The sequence below is a fragment of the Macrobrachium rosenbergii genome, chromosome 41 (genome assembly GCF_040412425.1).
Source record: "Macrobrachium rosenbergii isolate ZJJX-2024 chromosome 41, ASM4041242v1, whole genome shotgun sequence".
Classification (NCBI taxonomy): Eukaryota; Metazoa; Arthropoda; class Malacostraca; order Decapoda; family Palaemonidae; genus Macrobrachium; species Macrobrachium rosenbergii.
Genome location: NC_089781.1, coordinates 80,965,607 through 80,986,492, shown reverse-complemented (window position 1 = coordinate 80,986,492; position 20,886 = coordinate 80,965,607). Strand labels below are relative to the sequence as shown.

At 37.2% G+C, this 20,886-nt stretch overlaps 1 protein-coding gene across 1 annotated transcript in view; it reads right to left on the bottom strand.

Annotated features, from left to right (window-relative positions):
• The window catches only part of LOC136826920 (EF-hand domain-containing protein D2 homolog), a 59,275-nt gene that overhangs the window by 8,338 nt on the left and 30,051 nt on the right, over positions 1-20,886 (bottom strand). Inside the window, exon 2 of the mRNA XM_067084489.1 lies at positions 3,840-4,094. Within this exon, the coding sequence (XP_066940590.1) occupies positions 3,840-4,094 (255 nt within the window). The remainder of the gene's footprint in view (positions 1-3,839; positions 4,095-20,886) is intronic.

Below are 20,886 nucleotides of genomic sequence, written 5' to 3'. Positions count from 1 at the left end.
AAAAAAAAAAAAAAGAGTTAGAAATCAACACTTTAAAGTGGAAATTATACAATAAGTATATGAACAGTAATTCCAAGGGAAACCACTAATTCCATAAAACTATCATTTTCGAAGACTTATAATGAATTGTTTCATAAATAACAGAGATTAATAAATAAAATAAATGCAAGGACCAGAAAGAACAAATCTATAATAATGAACAGATAGAACTGATTTGGGGTGATGTGACCGTAACAAATGTTAGATTGGTCAGCAGATATTGGTAAGGGCTTTACACTGTTATATTTCCCCAAAATGTAAATAAGCATAAATGGAAATAATTCTAGTAAATAGAAAAACGCTCAGCTATACAAACAAAACCTCAAGTCAGTCAAAATTACAAACTGAAGTAAAAAACGGTATCTTTGTCTGAGCAACCTGAAAGCAAGGATAGCATACAAAGTGAAGACAAATAAATTTGTAGATCTCTTACTCAGCCGAAATGTCTTGATAGCTATGTTTTCTAAACTTGCCAAACCTTCATATATATATATATATATATATATATATATATATATATATATATATATATATATATATATATATATATATATATATATATATATAATCAATCACCTTTTTACTAACCAATGTACGTCTCAATATACATTTTACAACTTAATCCCAAATTCAAGTAACTCGAGGATGCTCTTCAATTACTGAGCTTAATATCTCCTCCCATCCTCCCCAGTCCTCCTCCTCCTCCTCCTCCTCCTCCTCCAACAACTCCTCCTCCTCCTCCTCCTCCTCCTCTGAGCTCCTCCTCCTCCTCCTCCTCTCCCTCCTCTTGTTCAGCATCATGTTCCTATCTTCTTGATCTCCTCTCACACAGCCTCTTGAACGACTGACCCAAAATGCGGTCAACCCGGTAACGAGCGAAATTTACGACCAGTACTTTCTCGGGGTTTATGAGGGATCGTGAAGGACACAGTAAAAACGAGGGAAAAAAAAAGTTTCGTATTGTAAAATGTGGTCTAAGTACTTTTACACGACGAGAGGCAATACAGCTTTGCAATGATCTGGAAGGGAATTGATAAGGGTCTCTGTGGCAATTGATAGGGAATTAGATTCTAGAGCTGATGTTTTCTTTTATGTAAATGTTATTGTAATACATACTGTAAATACCATTCTCTTTCTCTCTTCATTACGTAACGAATGAGTACAAACCACAAGACACTGGTTTAAATGGGTGTTAACTCGTGTAAATTTGTCCAATTGTTTTGGTATTGCCCAAATGGGTATTCCATCACCGCCCCCCCACCAACCCAGTAATTACAGAACAAAATATGCCAAGGGCTAGCTTAATGTACCTCTGTAACGAGCATCACTTGATCAATCAAACGTTGAGTATCTCATCCACTGAGCTTGCAATTCGTCAGGCTGCATTGTGCAAAAATATTAACAGAGCTTGAGTATTAATTACAATGTATATCTCTGCTGCTTTCTCAATATAGTCTTTATATAGGATCTTTATATAGGACAAAGGAACATGCGGCCACAATTCCTTGCACAGGAAACGGGAAAAGAAGTGGCTCGTACATTACTGTAGTGTCTTTCGCATGAAAAAAATTCGGGTCCTGTTTTTTGCAATAACCGCGAGTTCAAAACACCAAGTAACATTATCCAGGCATGAACGCCACAGCCTGCGTTTCTCACACTATTATCATTTTGACCCATATAAATACAGTCTACCAATTTCGCTAAAGGCTTCTGCCTTCCCGTGACTTCCCCCATGCTGTGCGACTGACTGACTTGGTTTTTAAATCTCGGCCCATTTTGTCGAAGACGACGTTCGCCAGAGCCACAACTCTAAAATCCTAAGATGTTAGTTTTCGCTGGTGTGGAAGTCACTAATTTTTTTTTATTTTTCAACATAAATATATTATCACTAGGTTTAACTGAAATGTGGTAATTTACTGAACAATACTAAGGTTAGTCTTTCCAAAGGCCTTAGAACCTATCTGATCAGGCTCCTACGTCCTGTACAGTTCAGCACCAGGCCCCAGTGATATAATTATCCTCAGTTGAAACTCATTTAACGTCTCCCATCTCCCTCGCCTTCGTTTTTATACAGAGTTAGTTTATATGTTATGACACGTCCCTTGCACAGTATATGATTCTCGCCTTGATGGGTAGCCAGTGCAATTCCACGAGTACTGTTATTCTTTCAGATAACAGTAGACCCTTTATTAACCTTCTGCATTATCTTCAGCTTTTAATTCAGTAAGCCACAGTAGATCGGAGTACAGCACAATAATGTAACCCACCAATGATATAATTATTAATGAATATCCTACTGGCATGCGTGTCTAATATTCCTAGTAAATACAATGTTTCTGTGACGATAATCCCGCGGGCCTGGCATCGAATCCAGGTAACGAGAAAGGATTACTTCGTCCTCTATCGTCTTTGCTACGAGGCTGAGCTGGGTTAAAGACATTAGGATCCTTTGCCTCATTAAGAAAGTTGCAAGCAGCACACCACCATCGACCCAGCAAAAGAGATTATCAATTCCTAGTTAGGAAGTTTTGAGTAAGAAGTAAACGTGATTATTAATGCCCAATCCAGACAGGTGAGAGAGAGAGAGAGAGAGAGAGAGAGAGAGAGAGAGAGAGAGAGAGAGAGAGAGAGAGAGAGAGAGAGAGAGAGATAACTTCTCTAACAGAATCTTTAAACAGATCCTATGGTCTAATATCAAGCGGGATTGCATCTGGTGTATGACTATGCCTACAAGGATGAATCAATATCTTCATCTTAAAAGGTTCTGAAGAACCCAATTAACTATTTTTATGTTTACAGTTTGAATAATGTTTACATATACAGCCATCGCCGCTGATCTAAGAAAAATTTGTTAATTCCTCAATGCTTACATAGGACAATTCATGTGCTTACGTCTTATCTGCCAACGTATTTCTAACATCATCTGCTCCTTCATGTTTACAAACACTAAATACCTACGGTTCCTGAAGCTTGCATATACACCAAATTGTACCTTGTCCTTAGTGTACATACATATCTCAGGGAGGCTACAAAATGTATCCTACATTTAACAATCACCCGGAATAGTATATGTATACAGTCCTTGTTTACCAAGAGCACCAAATGTAGTCAAAGAGATTTTACATATCACGTACCCAATTCTCAACTTCCAAATAATTCTGACTTGAAGGTAAACTTCGTGTTCATTCAACTTTGTTATCTACTGTCAGTTTGTGTTTTTTTGAGCGACTAAGTTTCAATTTATATATAACTTTCGAAGACTTCCGTACCAGACATAAAGCTTTAGTCAGATCTCTCGGGTTGTTTGGTCCTTAACGGAAATGCACACTGATACGTACCTACTGTACATTAAAAACTTTCGCGAAATAAAAATAATACGGTGATAAATCTTGAGGCCTACATCCTCTTTTCCTTTGTGTTTTGCAGTTCTTTAAACCTAGGCCAATTGAAAGTCATCAGATTGACCATGCAACAGTTTTCATATAAAGATGTATTGAAAACCTACGTTAGAATACTAAAGCAATGAATCCGTAACTATTCCTCAAACTCGATATAATGTCGGGACAATTGTGAAGCTCGATTAAAAATTGAGTAAATCATGAATGTAAAACATGAATATACAATAACAAACCAAATAAGAGCAAAATTGGATAGCTAATTACCAAGTAAACCAGCTTGTAGAACAAAAAATAAAACTAAAAAAACGGGCTTTGAGAAGTAAGAATCCTCCGATTGCAACGCCTGTCAGTAACTCAGGAATTAAACACAAGAAAATCAATAAAAATAACGAAGCAACTCACATCTAAGTTGATCTTGCCCGTCTTGGCTGTGAGCTCTTTGACGAGCTTCATGAACTCGTCCAGGGTAACCTTTCCATCCTTGCAGATGGAATCGTACGTCTCCTTCGCTTCCAAGTGGGTCTGGGTCAACTCCAGAGACTCCAGCAGTTTCTTGAAGCTGTCCAGCGAGATGGAACCCTTCTTGGTGTTCGGGGTGGCATACCGGCAGAAAAGCTTGTACAGGTTATTCAGCTCCTCTTCGGTGTACTCCGGGTGCTGAAATGAGACGAAAGCATTTTGAGTATTGGCGATACATTATTTGACCGTAGTAAACAGGGTTTTGTAAAATATGTTTATCAGGAAATTTTATGAAGGAATAGCCATTATCAACGCCAAGGGATACAAATCATTATTATTACTGTATTACTGCTAGTAGTAGTGGCAGTAGTAATAGTACGGTAAAAAAAAATATGACGGTAATGCAATGGATAGAATACAAAATGACAGTCACTATACATAAAGGGACAGGATGATAGTCTAAGGGTATTGCTCTCCAAACTCCACTTCAGGCAGGCCAAAAGCCACTCACGCCCATAGGTGCGGGAGGCAGGAACTCCGATCCAAAAGAACAAAGGATATTCATTCTGGGTACTTTATAGGCCTGTGGCAAGTGTGGTTGACCACTGGCTAGAATACCCACTGATCATCCTGACCCTACAATGGCACTAGGTGCTCAAGTTAAACACAAATTTAGTAAATATATGAGATGCATACGTTTTTTTATATTATCATTGCCAATATTATTAGTAGTAAATGCTATTTCAGGAAGTAAATATCTTTGACATTAAATAAAAAAAGTCAAGAATGACCAGGAAGACATTAAAATTTTCTGGAAACTCATGACTTGCTATCAGCACCATAATAAAGCACGGGGAAGGAATGGCACGTACAAGGCCGGTCTTTGAACTTCTAAGTAATTCTTGGTCACGTGCAGAAAGTTTCAGACTCAGTATGAGATTAAACCATTTCCTCAAACTGGTGTTTTGAAAACCATAGCAAATTTTCAAAAAGTGTGATGTACATAAAAAAAAAATGTTTGTGGTTCAAGCAGATGCATAAAGTCACAACAGAAAGTTGATTTAGTAACAAAAAAGGCCGGAGATAACATAATGCTTACAGGAAATCCGGCACGGGCAGCAAAACAATCTGAAGACCTCATGATGAACAAGCCATGCTTGGACTAGTATTATCAGTATGTACTTCCAATATCATTCAGCAAAGCCTTATACAGTCTTAGCGAAGTTAAACAAGGCTAAAGTAAACACAGGGCGTAGTCTTGAGTTAGGCGGGTGGCCAGCATAGAATTTCTGAAGACGTTGACAATTACAGTTCTCAAGAACATTGTGGCGATTTGTGACAGTACTTAAACTCTGATGGAAATGTCGATGTGTTACAGTGAGGACAGAGATGAAACTATGCTGTATATACAAGGTGAAAAAATCAATTCATGGCGTCACCATTGACACCTATCGTGTCTTCTGGCTAGCTCAAACCCGCGCACAATCTCTTAGGCTATGTCGTACCCAAGTGACCATTGTTCTACATTTGCCTCTGTACGAATTACCTTAGTTTAGGGTGTATCTAGGTACTCACTTTTTAAGCTTTTAATAATATTTATGCATTTTCGATCCCACCTTTTTGTATTTGCTGGTATCTTCAAGTTAAAATGATCAGGCTTTATTTTCATTCAGGTTTTCTTTTCACAGACGGAAACAATAATAATAATAATAATAATAATAATAATAATAATAATAATAATAATAAAAACAACTTTTCTAACCGCAACGAGGGTAACCATCCTTCTTTACTTTAATATTCCTAATGCCCTCAAAACAAGTCGAGTCATACCACTCTGATAATTATGCCGTTTTAAAACATGTCCTTGCATTGTAATGGCATTAAAAGTCAAGGTACATTCCGAGCTAAACCGAGTTAATGAGCAATGCTTTTTCTAACTAAAGTGTTGGTAAAAGTTGTGCGATCTCAATTAGCTTGGATGGAAATGCCTGCAATTCAGTCACAAAAATGTTAAGTTCCACTCTATTCTAAAACATTTTTTGTGACAAAAACATTTAAACGAATTTTCAATAAAAATCCCATTTATATAGCAGGAAATAAAATGTCGACAAATGCATGAATTATAGATGCAAGTACTGATACATAAACATAAGACCTTAAGACATGTGTCTTCTTCATAAAAGTAAAATTATTACGGTTTTTTATTTTGCATAAATTTACAATGCGTGATGTATAACTACAACAATATTGATTTTAAAAATCCTCTAAAACAAGCTTGAACAGTATCTAAAGGACATTTCAAAACCTTAAAAAGTAAATAAAAAAACCCGCGGGAAAAGAGTTCGCTGAGAACATAATGCGAATCATTCAAGTACATGACGTCACAGCAAGACCATGACCAATCTCCGAAACGTCAGCAGATCTGATGCCGCATTTGACACGTACTGCTAGCACTTCAGGGGTTTCAAAAGCAACGCTGTACACGTTGAGCTTCTCATGACTGACATTTCCTCCGTAGTACTCGCAAACTTCATTGGGGGTACGGCTAACACACGCTCTAGACAAAGGATCCAGACTACACCCTGGGCTAACATTACGTGCATAAACCAGAGTTGTGTAGCATTTTAAATTTTGAAGTTCATTAAGGCTCAAGTTAAATAATTCATGAAATCTTCCCTTTTTAGTTTTCTGTAAAAGAAGACTATTGTGCCGGCTTTGTCTGTCCGTTCGCACTTTATCTGTCCGCCCTCAGATCTTAAAAACTGCTGAGGCTAGAGGGCTGCAAATTGGTATGTTGATCATCCACCCTACAGTCATCAAACATAACAAACGGCAGCCCTCTAGCCTCAGCATTTTTTTTTTTAATTTTACTTAAGGTTAAAGTTGGCCATGATCGTGCATCTGGCAACGATATGGGACAGGCCACCACCGGCCAGTGATTAAAGTTTCATGGCCGCGGGTCATACAGCATTATACCGAGACCATTGAAAGATAGATCTCTTTTCGGTGGTCTTGATTATACGATGTACAGAAAACTTGATTGCGCCGAATAAACTTCGGAGCATTTCTTACTTGTTTGAGAAAGGGACTAGCTGCTTACAATAAAAAAATTTGTCACTTTATGAACACTCGAGCATTGGGACGCTAATACTTTTAGCATTGTTACCCCTAAAATACTTAATAATATACTTAATACAATGGCTGAAATTAAGGTAAAAATGACATACCTATTACCGTCGTCCATTATAATTTGTCTTAAAACTCATTTCTCCTTTTCCTAAAAATACATAGCATCATGTAAAGATCAACGCAAAAGTTTAAATTATATCAACAATGGAACTCAGAAATAAAGCCCGACGTTTTCTATTATACATGCTTACAAGAACGGTTTTTTTTTTATTGCGGTTCCCGTTTTCTGTATCAACCAAGACGATCGAGTTCAAAATAAGAATGGCAAACACAAACAATAATGGCGCCATAATATGAAACTTGAAATGGCCACAGAAAGCATGTCCTCCATAAATTCACCAGATACATGAGCCAGCGCATACACACAGGCAGAGAGAGAGAGAGAGAGAGAGAGAGAGAGAGAGAGAGAGAGAGAGAGAGAGAGAGGCGGGGGACAGTATCAAGATATGCAATCCAAATAATTTAGAGGAAATGATAAAAATGTGGAGTTACCAAGCATTTCTCAGCATAAAATTATAAAACTTCGGAATAATCTCGCGTCTGGAAAATGAAATGTGAATGATTTCAACAACAATATCGTCCAGTTTAAAACACTGATTTCAAGTAATTATATTAGACATTTAATCCATAAGAAAACGGCAAATTCCAAAATAAAAACTACCTCGATTCAAGTCCATTGTGATTTTTTGTTTTTAAATACAAATTACTGGTGACAAATCTTATCGGCATCTGGTCTCCGTCTCTGCATCGCCTTTAAGATCTCAATTGTTTGACTGGCCGTTGGAAGAAGTATTGAAAATCGAACACAATTTCATTTCGTCCTTCCCAAAGGAAAGCGAGACGGAAATGCTAGGAGTAGTTCGCTGGAAGAATGTTTGATATTGCACTGAAATACTATCGGTTCATCCTTCCGAATTTCCGTTTGTCTGTTTCTCTTTCCGTAAGGTGAGTTCCTTTCTACATTTGAGATATTACATTCTTTTACTGTTGCTTTTGTTTTATGTATAAAGTCTTGTGCTATTTCAGAGAGAGAGAGAGAGAGAGAGAGAGAGGCCTTATTGGAAAATTTTGGGTCAATCATCTGATTAAACACCTTCAAGTACGCTGAAAAACACAAGGCACGAAAAAGGGTAGAATAAATTTTATATCGATGTCTTCTAAAATCAAATTTCTGGAAACATAATCGATTGAATGACCATATTTTATTAAATTTAAATCTTCTGGAATAATTATAAAGAACTAAATATCTAGAGACCAGCGGGAAATATCATTGAGAAGTATATCCAAGACACATGAATATGCTCTTCACATTTTCTCGCTACCTTCCCACGTAGGGAAGGTAATGAAAAGGTTTATAGCTAAAAACTTCAAGACCAGTTCTCCCCTTCCTCAAAATCAAGGATGCCTGGTCAGGTTATTTGAAAACGCCACAGTTCTAAGGGGGTGGAAAAAATGAGAAATGCTGAGGGACGAATAAACGATGTACAGTACGTCGTGATCACAAAATAATACCCAAGTTCCTGCTACCAATATCATATTCAGAGAAAAAGGGGTTTCTGAAGAATTCCCCACGTTCTTATAGCCAAGACAAGAGGAACCACAAGGCACTGCAGGTGGTCCCAAAAGAAGAGGATGTAGGGGGCAAAAGTTCACCATAGAGGACACCACGAGATCTGATTCAAGTTAAGATATGGCAGCCAGCGCGAAGATAGCGCTGATAAGATAAAACAAAAATCAGATACCGATGAGAGCAGCCACAGACAGGGCATAAAGCCAAGGGCCTTTGAACCGGACTGGTAAATACCATGGGAATTTTAAAACGCAATATAAAATGCTCAGAGAGTTCACGAGAAACGATGACCAAGAAAGACAGGACGGAAAACAGGGCCGAGAGGCTTCGGAAATCCGCACCCATGAAATCATGGCGGATATGAGACCTAGAAACAACTGTTATCGATGATAAACGCTGACAACCTTCCTAATACAAGAATTTAGTTTGATAATGTGTTTGATTTGCCAATTTCCTCATGAACTGTAACAAACGAAAAATTTGCTCTTCCACCTCAAATTACTTTTATAACTAAAAGCTACTTTCGAGGTCTATCTATGGATGCTGAATCAAGTATTTAAAACGCTATAGTCATAAAAAAACCAATCTGTTCCGAAGGTTTCTATAGTCTTTTTATGTCTTATGTTATCATCCTTAACATCCTGTGGAAATACAACAGCAATATAAAGAAATCCACGTCACTTATAAAACAATCCGATATTTCCAAAATTACATTATTTTCCCCTACTTTTGTATATGTTATAAGCACACGAGGAACTACCTAACAGAAACAGTTCTATGAAAGCATTTAGGTAACAGAAGTTGAGAGTTGCGTTATGGTACTCAATTACAAGTCTAAGGTGAGAGAGAGAGAGAGAGAGAGAGAGAGAGAGAGAGAGAGAGAGAGAGAGAGAGAGAGAGAGAGTTACGACCTCTATCAGCAAGATTAATCTTAAGCGCATCTGTTATCCTTCAAAAGTTTGTCTTTTCCTCATCACGAGCCTCAAAATAAAAAGCGTGTTTTATTATTCAGCTGCTTAAATGGACTCTTGCCACACACCGTGATGAGAATTTTGGTACGAAAATATGCATTTTTTTTTACGGTACTCTTATAACGTTGTAGTTTTTATTTTTAAAGACAGTCATAAATGTATATATGTGCAATTGTCAACACTGGCCGTTTCCCCTACAAGAAGGGCGGTTCCATTAAAACAACAGTCAAACGTTTAAACTGCTGAATCTTGAAAGAATCCGTGTAGAAAACTTCCACAACTTTACACGCTTTATACACCTACATTGACGGCTCTTCACAATACACACACACACACATTATATATATATATATATATATATATATATATATATATATATATATATATATATATATATATATATATATATATATATATATATATATATATATATATATATATATATATATATATATATATATATATATATATACTGTATTAATATATATGTGTGTGTGTATATACATATATTATCAACAAAGGCCAATGAACTGAGTGAAACAAACAACAAACTTATGAAAATGCGGGCGAATTACAGGTCCCCTGCGCTACACCCAACCATTAACAGCCGGCCACCTCCCACCACCGCCACCAATGCCCTATAAAAAAAGGTCATGCATGGAAAAAATGACATGTAAGGAGACGAATGACGCACTGATATTTTCCTACTGACTCATTAACTTTAGGGCGAATTCTACAACGCAACAGACACCCACCAAAGTTAGTTCATTTTGGTACTGCGAAGTTCTCTGGGTTTTGCTTGGAATAATAATGCCACAGAGATTAGTCGTCTGGGTTCTTTTCAAGAATGGTGAATAGATCATTGGTCTTTTTTTATTAAATGACAAAAGGTCAATCTTGCTTTTTGTGACTGACATTTTAATCATTAAAAAGTATATGATAATCGTAACGTGACATTCATTTTCATTTGTAAGTTACATACAAACACAACCAATCAGTAGAATTAAATCTTTGTTAATACTGAAATGAACTAACATTCATGTGGAACAGCTCTGAAAGGCCACGAACTTCCAAAACAAGCTTTTGAAAAAAAAATCATCTACATGTGAAAAGAAAATATAGAAAAAGAAAAAATTTGAACTCCAGTGGAAACATTTTCAAGGATATTCACTGTATAGTTGAAATCGGGAAGTTTCGGCAGAATTTCCATTTTTTTCCCCATGATTTTAATCACAATACTGGACCGATGGAGATGTGCCCCACGTGCAAAAATTCACGTGCCTGTGTTTATAAAGAAATATATATTTTGAAAGCAATTCAATCGTTAGTGTTGACTGGGACTGTGCGAAATTCCTTCTCCCTCTCTCTCTTTTTGTGGGGAGCTGTCGTGATTAAGTGGCTGTCTGGAACTCTAGTTCCCATATAACGATCCAGTCGGGTAACCTTCAAAATGACCTAAAGTTATTATTCAAGTGTAAATTCCGGAGATGCCCCAGGAAACAGGATACTAGCAAAAACATCAACAGGGAAATCGTTGATGTTTTAAAGCATTTTTACATTTACATTACTACTAGTCTTATTTATATTTACTATTTACGTATTTATTATTTTTAGGACCTAAAATTAACAGTTTTATCATCATTATTAGTAAGTACTTGCTCTCCAGGTTCTTCTCCACTCAACGTTCGATGTTAAGGATTTTACATACCCAACCAACTCTTCTACTGATGAGTAATTTAATCTTATTCCAACGTCACTGATTGCTTTATTTCTAAGAGAGAGAGAGAGAGAGAGAGAGAGAGAGAGAGAGAGAGAGAGAGAGAGAGAGAGAGCATAAAACAGGTTTTATAAACAAATACGCTTAACTCCGATGAGCAACAATAAAATTGGAACGCCGCAGTGCAAGTGAACTTTAGGGCGTCATTCGAAAGTAATTATGGGTAAAAAAAAAAAATCCCACGAGCTACAGAATAAGGAGGTCTGCAACCTTTGCAGTAAAAAAAATGGATAAATACAAACGGGCAACCGTGGTCACAAAGGGAATCACGAAACTGGCGGATATCCTGCAGCCTTGATGACCAACTCCGGGATGGTATCCTGCGCATGTGCAGACTGAACACTTGCAAAAAGACTATGGGGATTTACTCATAACTCTGAAGAGTTAATGCTGATCAATAATAAGGATATTGCTTGAAATGAAGAGTATGTGGCAAAATCCGTAAAGAAGATTAAGCAAAATAAGTTATTTCAGTCACCCTCAACCTCTCTCTCTCTCTCTCTCTCTTTCAACTACAAAGCGGACTAAGATTTAAAGGATATAAAAATGGACTGTTCTTTCTCAGTCTCAAGATATCTGAAGGTCGCAAATCTGCATTACAATCTCGTATAAAACAAAAGCAATCTTTCCAAGAAAAGCAACAAAATCAGGACTAAAATCGGAACTTTTCAGACCATCTAAAAGAATGTCGAGGCAGAAAGGTATGAATAAAGCAATCCTAAAAAGCCTTTTTGAATCCTCTCATACTGTCTGTCAAAAGTGAGGGATTTATGCGGTGACGGCTGGGAAGAGCAGAGAGGGAAGAGGATGAACAGAAGTACAGAAAGAGGGAGGCAGTACGCAGGAAGGGAGGGAAGGGGGAGGGGGAAGGGCGACTGAGAGGTACAGGATGAAAGGGAGGGTAGTCTTGAATGCAGTTCCTCCTCCTCCTCCTCCGACTGCCCATTAGCTATTTGCAGGAGATTCCATCAATGAAAAAAAAAATAACAAAAAGACGGCACGCATGAGATTATGCATGAGTAAACCAACAGCACAAAAATAAGATAAAATAAGTAAACAACTAATGAAATGGCTATGTCGTTTCAGGTTTTTCTCACGACAAACCAAGAATCACGAAGGTGCAAAAAAGAAAGTTTTTTAAATGCCCTCTTCATGCAATTAACTAACCAGTATTCCATAAAAAATGGTACAGTTTGTACCGTCAATCTTTTATCACAAAGGCATGCCAAAAGTATTAAGTTACGCTAATGTACAGGTCTGTGATGGACTATTAAATCACTGTATAATAATGAATAAACCTATATTGATTACCTTTTCTATGAAACAAATATTAAACATTCCTTTCTTCAGTGGACTTATGACAGATATACACTGGAGAAAATTTCCTGAACTACCACCCAAATACCTCTGTTCATCAGATAAACACTACAGTTTGAATGATATTAGTGCTGAGTAAACAATGCATTACAATACAGAATGACACAAAATATGGGTCCCACTACGTACATGAGTGGGGGACCCCCAACCATAACGCGCTGCAAAAAATAAGGGGCCCACCATAAACATGCACATAATGCGTTCGCATCTTTTCTGTTTATCCAACTCACATGAGGAAAGGGAAGGGTGGGGGGGGGGTGTTACACTTCCTGAAATAATATACCACAACCATCCTTATGGCACCACCACCACCATCTCTAGCTAAAATAGTGAACTGAGGGAAAAGATTGGATAAGAAGCAGACTTAAGAATAGACAGACGCCGGACCATTACAAACTACCTGCATCAGACGCGATATAGAAACACTTCTACTTTAAGAACCAGTGGATATCTTGCGAAGCACAGAAACTTAGAAAATGATACACAATGAAAAACTAAGCTTTGGGCCTAAAAATCGACTTCATACTGACTGCGTACTTTTACATACGCTTATCAAGCGAGAGCCGAAAAGAGGGTCTACTACACAAATAAACAAGGATGATGATGATGATGATGATGATGATGATGATATTCTAACATTTACTTAAAATTATGTATTTTTGTTTTGTTTATTGACGTGTCACGTAGTTAGACAAAAAATCCTTGTTTTGTTTATTGACTTGTCACGTAGTTAGAAAAAATCCATCTACGCTTCCCCAAGTCTCGGTTGACAGTGCTGAGTTCGCTGGTCTACACCAGGCCTCATATTTGCCTAATTTACTGGAGGCGATAGTGCGATGAGCAGAGCTGGCATAAAAGCTGTCTTCACCTAGGGCAACAACCAACGATTTTTCTCACTACCTTCTTAGAGAGGAGATCAAGAAATCCATTTATTTATCCTTTGAGAGAGAGAGAAAGCGCGTCACCCTAAGCATATTATTCCTGTCATATTGTGCAAAACGAAACCAAGAAGTACAGTACACGTTGCAGCAGAATATCCTGGTTGCACCAAAATACTTCAAGACCCATAAAAAACTTTTGTTTGTATTCTTTTCATGGGGAATTCCATTACTCAGCTGCCCAGACGAATATGTACCTCACTCATGAGAGAGAGAGAGAGAGAGAGAGAGAGAGAGAGAGAGAGAGAGAGAGAGAGAGAGAGAGAGAGAGAGAGAGAGCGTCAAGAAAACATAAACGGACGAGAGAAGGAAAATTGATGAGGGGCATACTTCCTAAAATTGAGAGAGAGAGAGAGAGAGAGAGAGAGAGAGAGAGAGAGAGAGAGAGAGAATGAAGCCATTCGTCTTCTGAGTCAAGACCTTAAGATTCCCTTGTTAACGTTCAAGTACCTTTCAAAGTCCGGTTCTGTTCAGGCCGTATCCGGCTGATCATCCCCAAATGGAATTCACCAAATGAAATACCTTTAATTACACTCGATATATCCATTAGCCGAATCTCTAAGGTGTTCTGAAACCAAATCTCATGCCAAAGCGCATGCGTAGGTTCCTGGGCCGTTTCGTAAGTGTTTATCTAGCAGTGGTGTAAATTTTTTTTATATTATTATTATTATTATCATTATTATTATTATTATTCAGAGGATGAATCCTGTTCATACGGAGCCCGGCCACAGGGGCCACTGACTTGAATTTCAAGCTTCCAAAGATTATGGTTTCATTTGAAGGAGGTAACAGAAAGTAAAAGGAAATACAGAAATAAAGAGACCAATTATTAGGAAAGAAAAATAAGTAATTAATAAACAGGTAAAATTGTAAGTATAATACAGAGTTTAACAACTCATAAAACTACACTTGCATCACCAACTACTACTTTGCCCCTCAGTTCACCAATATGAGCTTTTTATTATCATTACTGGTCACACTCACGATGCATATATTAAGCCACAAAGACCTATTCAGGTTTTCAATCTTTCCTCACTTCATTTTGGATGCACTTACATCCGTTTACGGAAGCAAGCGTGTCCAAATAAAGTTAAGAAATTGAGGAGTTGAGAAATCTTCAATCTTAGAGGCCTAATATTTAGGATTAATCATTATTAAACGTTAAATGTCAGCTTATGTGTTTTTACAGCAAAGTTTAGACAGCTTTCAACGAGCAATTATTATGACAAGCAGTCACGAACGCAACAGAATAAGACAGCATAACTAATTGTCCGTCTGACTGTCTGTCTGTACAGACCCAGTCGACAATACACAACACGTGAAACATAACTAAGCACCAGTAAGAAGACGAGGTAACCGCAGTGAATCGCAACCTAGGGAATTGTTGACGAATCATCAATTACATCAATCAAAATAACATAAAGACGCCGCAATGAGACATTTAATCCAATCAGAACCGCGGCAGAATCTGCCTCTCTTGGATTAAATCCGGGTTATCTTAATTAATGAGGAATGTCAACGCGGATCAGGAAATCTGATCTCCTCCAGATTTTCCACTCTAATTAGATATAAAACGGTTCATTCAACGGGGTGAGAGAGAGAGAGAGAGAGAGAGAGAGAGAGAGAGAGAGAGAGAGAGAGAGAGAGAGAGAGAGAGCCAGCCCGGCAACTATGGAGGAGGATATACAACCTGGGTATCACGGCCAAGAGGGAACAGGATATGGCTAAATATAAAGGGTATGGGATATATGAATATATCAGGGATTGGTCACGCGGTTGAAAGGTGACTAGGATAAGGAATCAGCCGAGAGAGTCGGATGGGGCAAGATGGAAGATTAGGTAAGATATAAGGGTAGAAAGGTCAGACACCTGCGCAATGCAATTGTTTTCAGTGGTGTCTGTTACCAGGCAATATGAAGTTGGAGAGACGGACGTAACAACAATAGCTATACAGCACTAATACCTTCACCAACCCCATAATTTGTTCGACTGAGGACTGGCTATACATTCCTACTGACTTTGGAGCGCTCATACACTGCCATGCTATCAGATTATTTGCTTAAGAACATAAAATTACGGTAAATGAAACAATCCTCTATAGCTTGGTCACTGATTCCCATCTTTCATGACATTGTAAGAAGTGATTAATCACAATTAAAACAGCCTATCGCGTAAAGTTGTTATATTTTTTACAGTTTTTTTTTCCTGATAATCTGAGAACTGCGTCACATTTTCATTCTGAAGTTACATCGAAAAATAATTCTATCCTAAACGTATCCACAAATCCTGTTAACTTTATAGACCATTCTTTCATTAATCTTCTAACAATTTAGTTAAAAATATGACGCAAAGAACAAAATATATTCATGATATATATATATATATATATATATATATATATATATATATATATATATATATATATATATATATATATATATAATCACATAAACTACAAGAGACAAATGAAGAGGGGCCTGACTCGTGGACCAAATGATGGTCTCCAAACATATTAACGGATGAATGGAATTCGACGAACCAAGTACAACAAATTTCCAAGGACACAGGAAACCAAGTCCCAAACCATCGTCATTTGTCGGGCATTTTCAGCTGCTTGGGAGCTCTCTCTCTCTCTCTCTCTCTCCTTCCTTTTCGAAGAAATGACGTAATGACAGACTTTGGTAATATGAAATGAACCATGTATTTCAAGGACCTGTTAAAAAAATATATATATATATATATATATATATATATATATATATATATATATATATATATATATATATATATATATATATATATATATATATATATATATATATATATAATTCATGCGTACATGAGAGAGAGAGACATGAGAGAGAGAGAGAGAGAGAGAGAGAGAGAGAGGGAGAGATGCTTTTGTTAAGAATCTCCATTATTGCCTCTTAAAACGTCCTTCTGATAACAGAGAGGTCGCGAGGAAAACAGACCACTGCGTGGCCACTGATGATGATTACGATCCGAGGAGTTTCCAATTATGGATTTATTAACAGATTACCGACAAGTCTTTCTCCCACTGGCACCGAACTGAGGTCGAAGGATTTACTACCAAATTTACATTTACGTCAGTTACATAAGTAAAATACGTAATTAAAACCCGCATTGTATTAATTTAATGATTTAGTGTTACAAACTGAGGGGGAAATGGAAAAGTGCCAACTCAAAAAGGAGCGCAGATCCGAATGCCAAACTCTCAGGGCTTACTAGATCACCAACACGATATAAATATAAAGATTTGGGACGCAGCCAAAATACTACCCGGATAACCTCAAACTTAAAGCTAGGTCACAAGGGCACTGATCTGGCATGCTCGTACCAACCCCTCAGATAATTCCTTAGCAACTAAATAATAAATATTGGATAATGATACCCTCTTAGAAGACACAGCTTAACGGCGCAATGAGTAACTATCACAGTAATCAATTTTCGTAACGTGAAAATTTGAATAATTTTCTAGGAGAGCTTCCCATAGTTAAAAAGCACTACAGTCAAACTCGAGCTTTAAGACACCAAATTTGGACATGACCTGACTTCCCACAAACATAGCGTTCCTCGTCAATGATGCAATAAATTTCATGCAAGAAAAACAGCCACTAGTAAACACAGTATGAATTTTAAAAATGTAGAACAAACTGAGACAACATAGTTCTGCATTTATGCCTGCTCTGGTAACACATCAAAGGGCGTACGTGTTTACAGTGCAAAAATAAACAAATACTAATATTACCATTCTACTCTCCAAAACTTCGTTCGGAAACACACCCTTTTTCCGTCGTAATTATCAACTGGATATACAAATAAAATGACAAAATTTCAGATTTATTTACACAAACTATTAAAGTAAATAGTATTACTCCTATATACCAAGTTTGTATTAAAGAAAAGGCCATGAACACATACATACTATTTCGAAAATGGTAGCAGATTTATAATACAGCAGACCACTTAAGAAACAATACAGCTAAAGACAAGCACATATATACATATATATATATATATATATATATATATATATATATATATATATATATATATATATATATATATATATATATATATAAACACTGTTATCGCAAAAAGTCGACTTGTACTAGTGTTGACGTAGATTGTAAGGCGTGGCCTTTATTTATAAAACATGACGTACGTAAGACGAGTTGGGAGTTCTAAAATATTACATGCATAAAATTTTGTTCATACATATTTAAACTGCAAAGTCTAGGATGAACCTGAGATGAAACTAACACAACATAGTAAAGTTTTAGACATCTCTGTTTCATTCTAAAATATTACGCTCAACATTTCGCATTCAAACGTTAGCCAGTCTCCCACAGCAGGGAGTGGCTTCGGAGAAAACAAGATAAAAACTTCCGCATCGCCTACAAACAAAAATTTAAGTATATTTACATCGGAATAAATGAAACTGTTACACAACAAATAATAACTGACCAAACGCAGAATTAAGTTGTAAATATCCATAAAATGAAAGTAAATTCGGACAAAACATTGCATGCATTCGTTCGTTTTATGGCTTCCAACATTATATACAACTTAGATATAATTCTCCCCTCTCCTGTTATCATTTCATTTCCTTCCCTTCAGTTTCCATCTGATGTTTCTCTTTCTTCTTTTTGCAAGTTCTAACTAATGCTATTTACGGCATTAATCACTATATGGGGGAATGTCAAATGCAGGAAGGAGAGAGAGAGAGAGAGAGAGAGAGAGAGAGAGAGAGAGAGAGAGAGAGAGAGACTATAGCTATGTAACACTGGAGTGGCATGAAAGACCACCGTTACCAGTGAGGAGGGTTTTATACTACAGTTTTGTAACATAAGATTTTCATCTCAAACCACTTATACCTCTCCCTCTCTCTCTCTCTGTCTCCCGACCACACTCCCCCAACACACAAAGAGACAGAGAGAGAGACACAGAGAGAGAGAGAGAGAGAACTTTGTTGTCTAGCACGTGAAATTTATAAGCACGCACCTAACACAAAATCCATCTCGTGGAGCCCACCCCCGCGCATTACCGGAAAAAGGGTTCAATACCACCACTACAAAAGTGGCCATTAAGAGCCCTGTCATTACCCACCCAGTTGGTAATTACAGTATTGCACAGACGGGGTCTTCCATTTCCCCTCTATCTGATCCCTATCTGGGTAATCCATCTACATTATTACATAAGGCGGGAAAATACGAGGGGAAAATGGAAAAGTATATTCACAATAGATATTATTACTGAAGGAATGTTTACACGTGAGGGGAGATTCCGTCTGTGACTTCAGAGGGGAAGGAAGTTTCTCTCTGTGCGCGCGCGCGAGCACTAGGCTCTCGTGATATACCTTTGTTTCAAAAGAAAAGAACCTAAAAAAAAGTACAAAAACTTCCCAGCGAGTGTTAAAGTAAGATGGCCTTTTCTTGAAGGGAACTTGTCTCCTCTGGGAGAAAAAAAAAACTTTTAGACTCACTTTCAATTCTCCTGGCCATTTTTCTCCGAAACCTTGCATTCTATTATATAATATAAAGACACTAAATAACTGATACACTAAGGAGCGAGGTAAAGCAAAATGGAGATTAAAGGCACATTACGTTACGGAAATAAGAACAATGACATTAGAAGCTACATTTCAACGGTCAGCTTAAATTTTAAGAACTACTTTTTCGGAATTGAGCAAAATTAATTTCATCTTACTAAATCTATGAAACGTTAATCCTGAATCTGCCTGAGATCTATTTAAAGCACAAAAACATCCTTCCCGCCCCCCCTCCCCCTCCCCCACCCCGGCTCCCGCTCAAAAAGAAGACCAATATTGTAAAGAATTTGAAACTTTTATAAGTGAGAGACTAAGTACTATAGGAAAGGGTCACTAACAGGAAACATCAGGCACGACACTGTACGTCGCACGTAATCTTTTCCCAAATCACGAATTCATTCTACCGTGCTGGAATTATTTCAGCTACGCCGCACCTCACTAGCAAAATAATTCTGGCTTTTTCAAATATACCGTGATAAAAAACTTATTCTGTGAACGTATTTTCTCACTCTTAGTGTACGTAGATTATATTATATCTGACAGAACTTCAGTTTAACACCATACAATACATTTCATTACTGCTTAAACTGTCTGAAGTATGGAACACGGCACATGCACAGCTAACGATTCCAGATACAAATGAGAATTACATAAGGTCTCTCAAATAAAATGCAGTTTAACTGTCGGGTACAATGTCCTGGCCTAACTCGCCAAGTCTAAAGATAAATAACAACGGTCTTAATGAATCTGTCGTAAATGATAGATGGTCGCAAAGAATCTCTATTGCCAGTGCTTGTGTCTAGGTACAAATCTAACATTTGGTAGACAAACCCTACAACGGATCGGCGCCTTTCATAACCTCATCGAAATTACCAACGGCAGAAAAACACGGTCGGTAACGTATTACGTCATCAATCCATGATATTGCGTAATCCCACCCATAATTGAGTTATCTGATAGCGTGGAGGCCGGCTTCCTTGGGCGTGTCAAAACCTATAGGTTTCCCACGACTGGTGGTGTCGTTTTCTCCGGAGGTAGGCTGTGTCAAGTGCCGATCAGGTGTGGTATTGTGTAGTCAAGGTTACTATGGCTAACCTGTTTCTTTATGCAATATATTTAATGATATGATTGTTAAATTTGTACGCATGTTAACGCAACTAAACTTTAAATATATATGTTATGTATATATAATATAATATATATATATTTATATATTTTTATATACATTATATATATATATATATATATATATATATATATATATATATATATATATATATATATATACTCGTATATATACATATACACACACAATCATGAAGCTACAAATGTCGTTTAATATCCAATTCACGCTACTTCGGGAATGTCCCCGAAGGGGAATTATCACCGATGGGGAATTTTTAAGAGATAAATGGATCGGCACTGAAGTGTCGTTGGAAAGTACTGTGTCGAGTGTTCGAGACACTTCAGTACCGATCCATTTATCACTTAAAAATTCCCCTTCGGTGGTAATCCCCCTTCGAGGATATTCCCTTAGTATCGTGAACTGGATATTAAACATTTGTAGCTTCATGATTGTATATAAATACCGGTGTG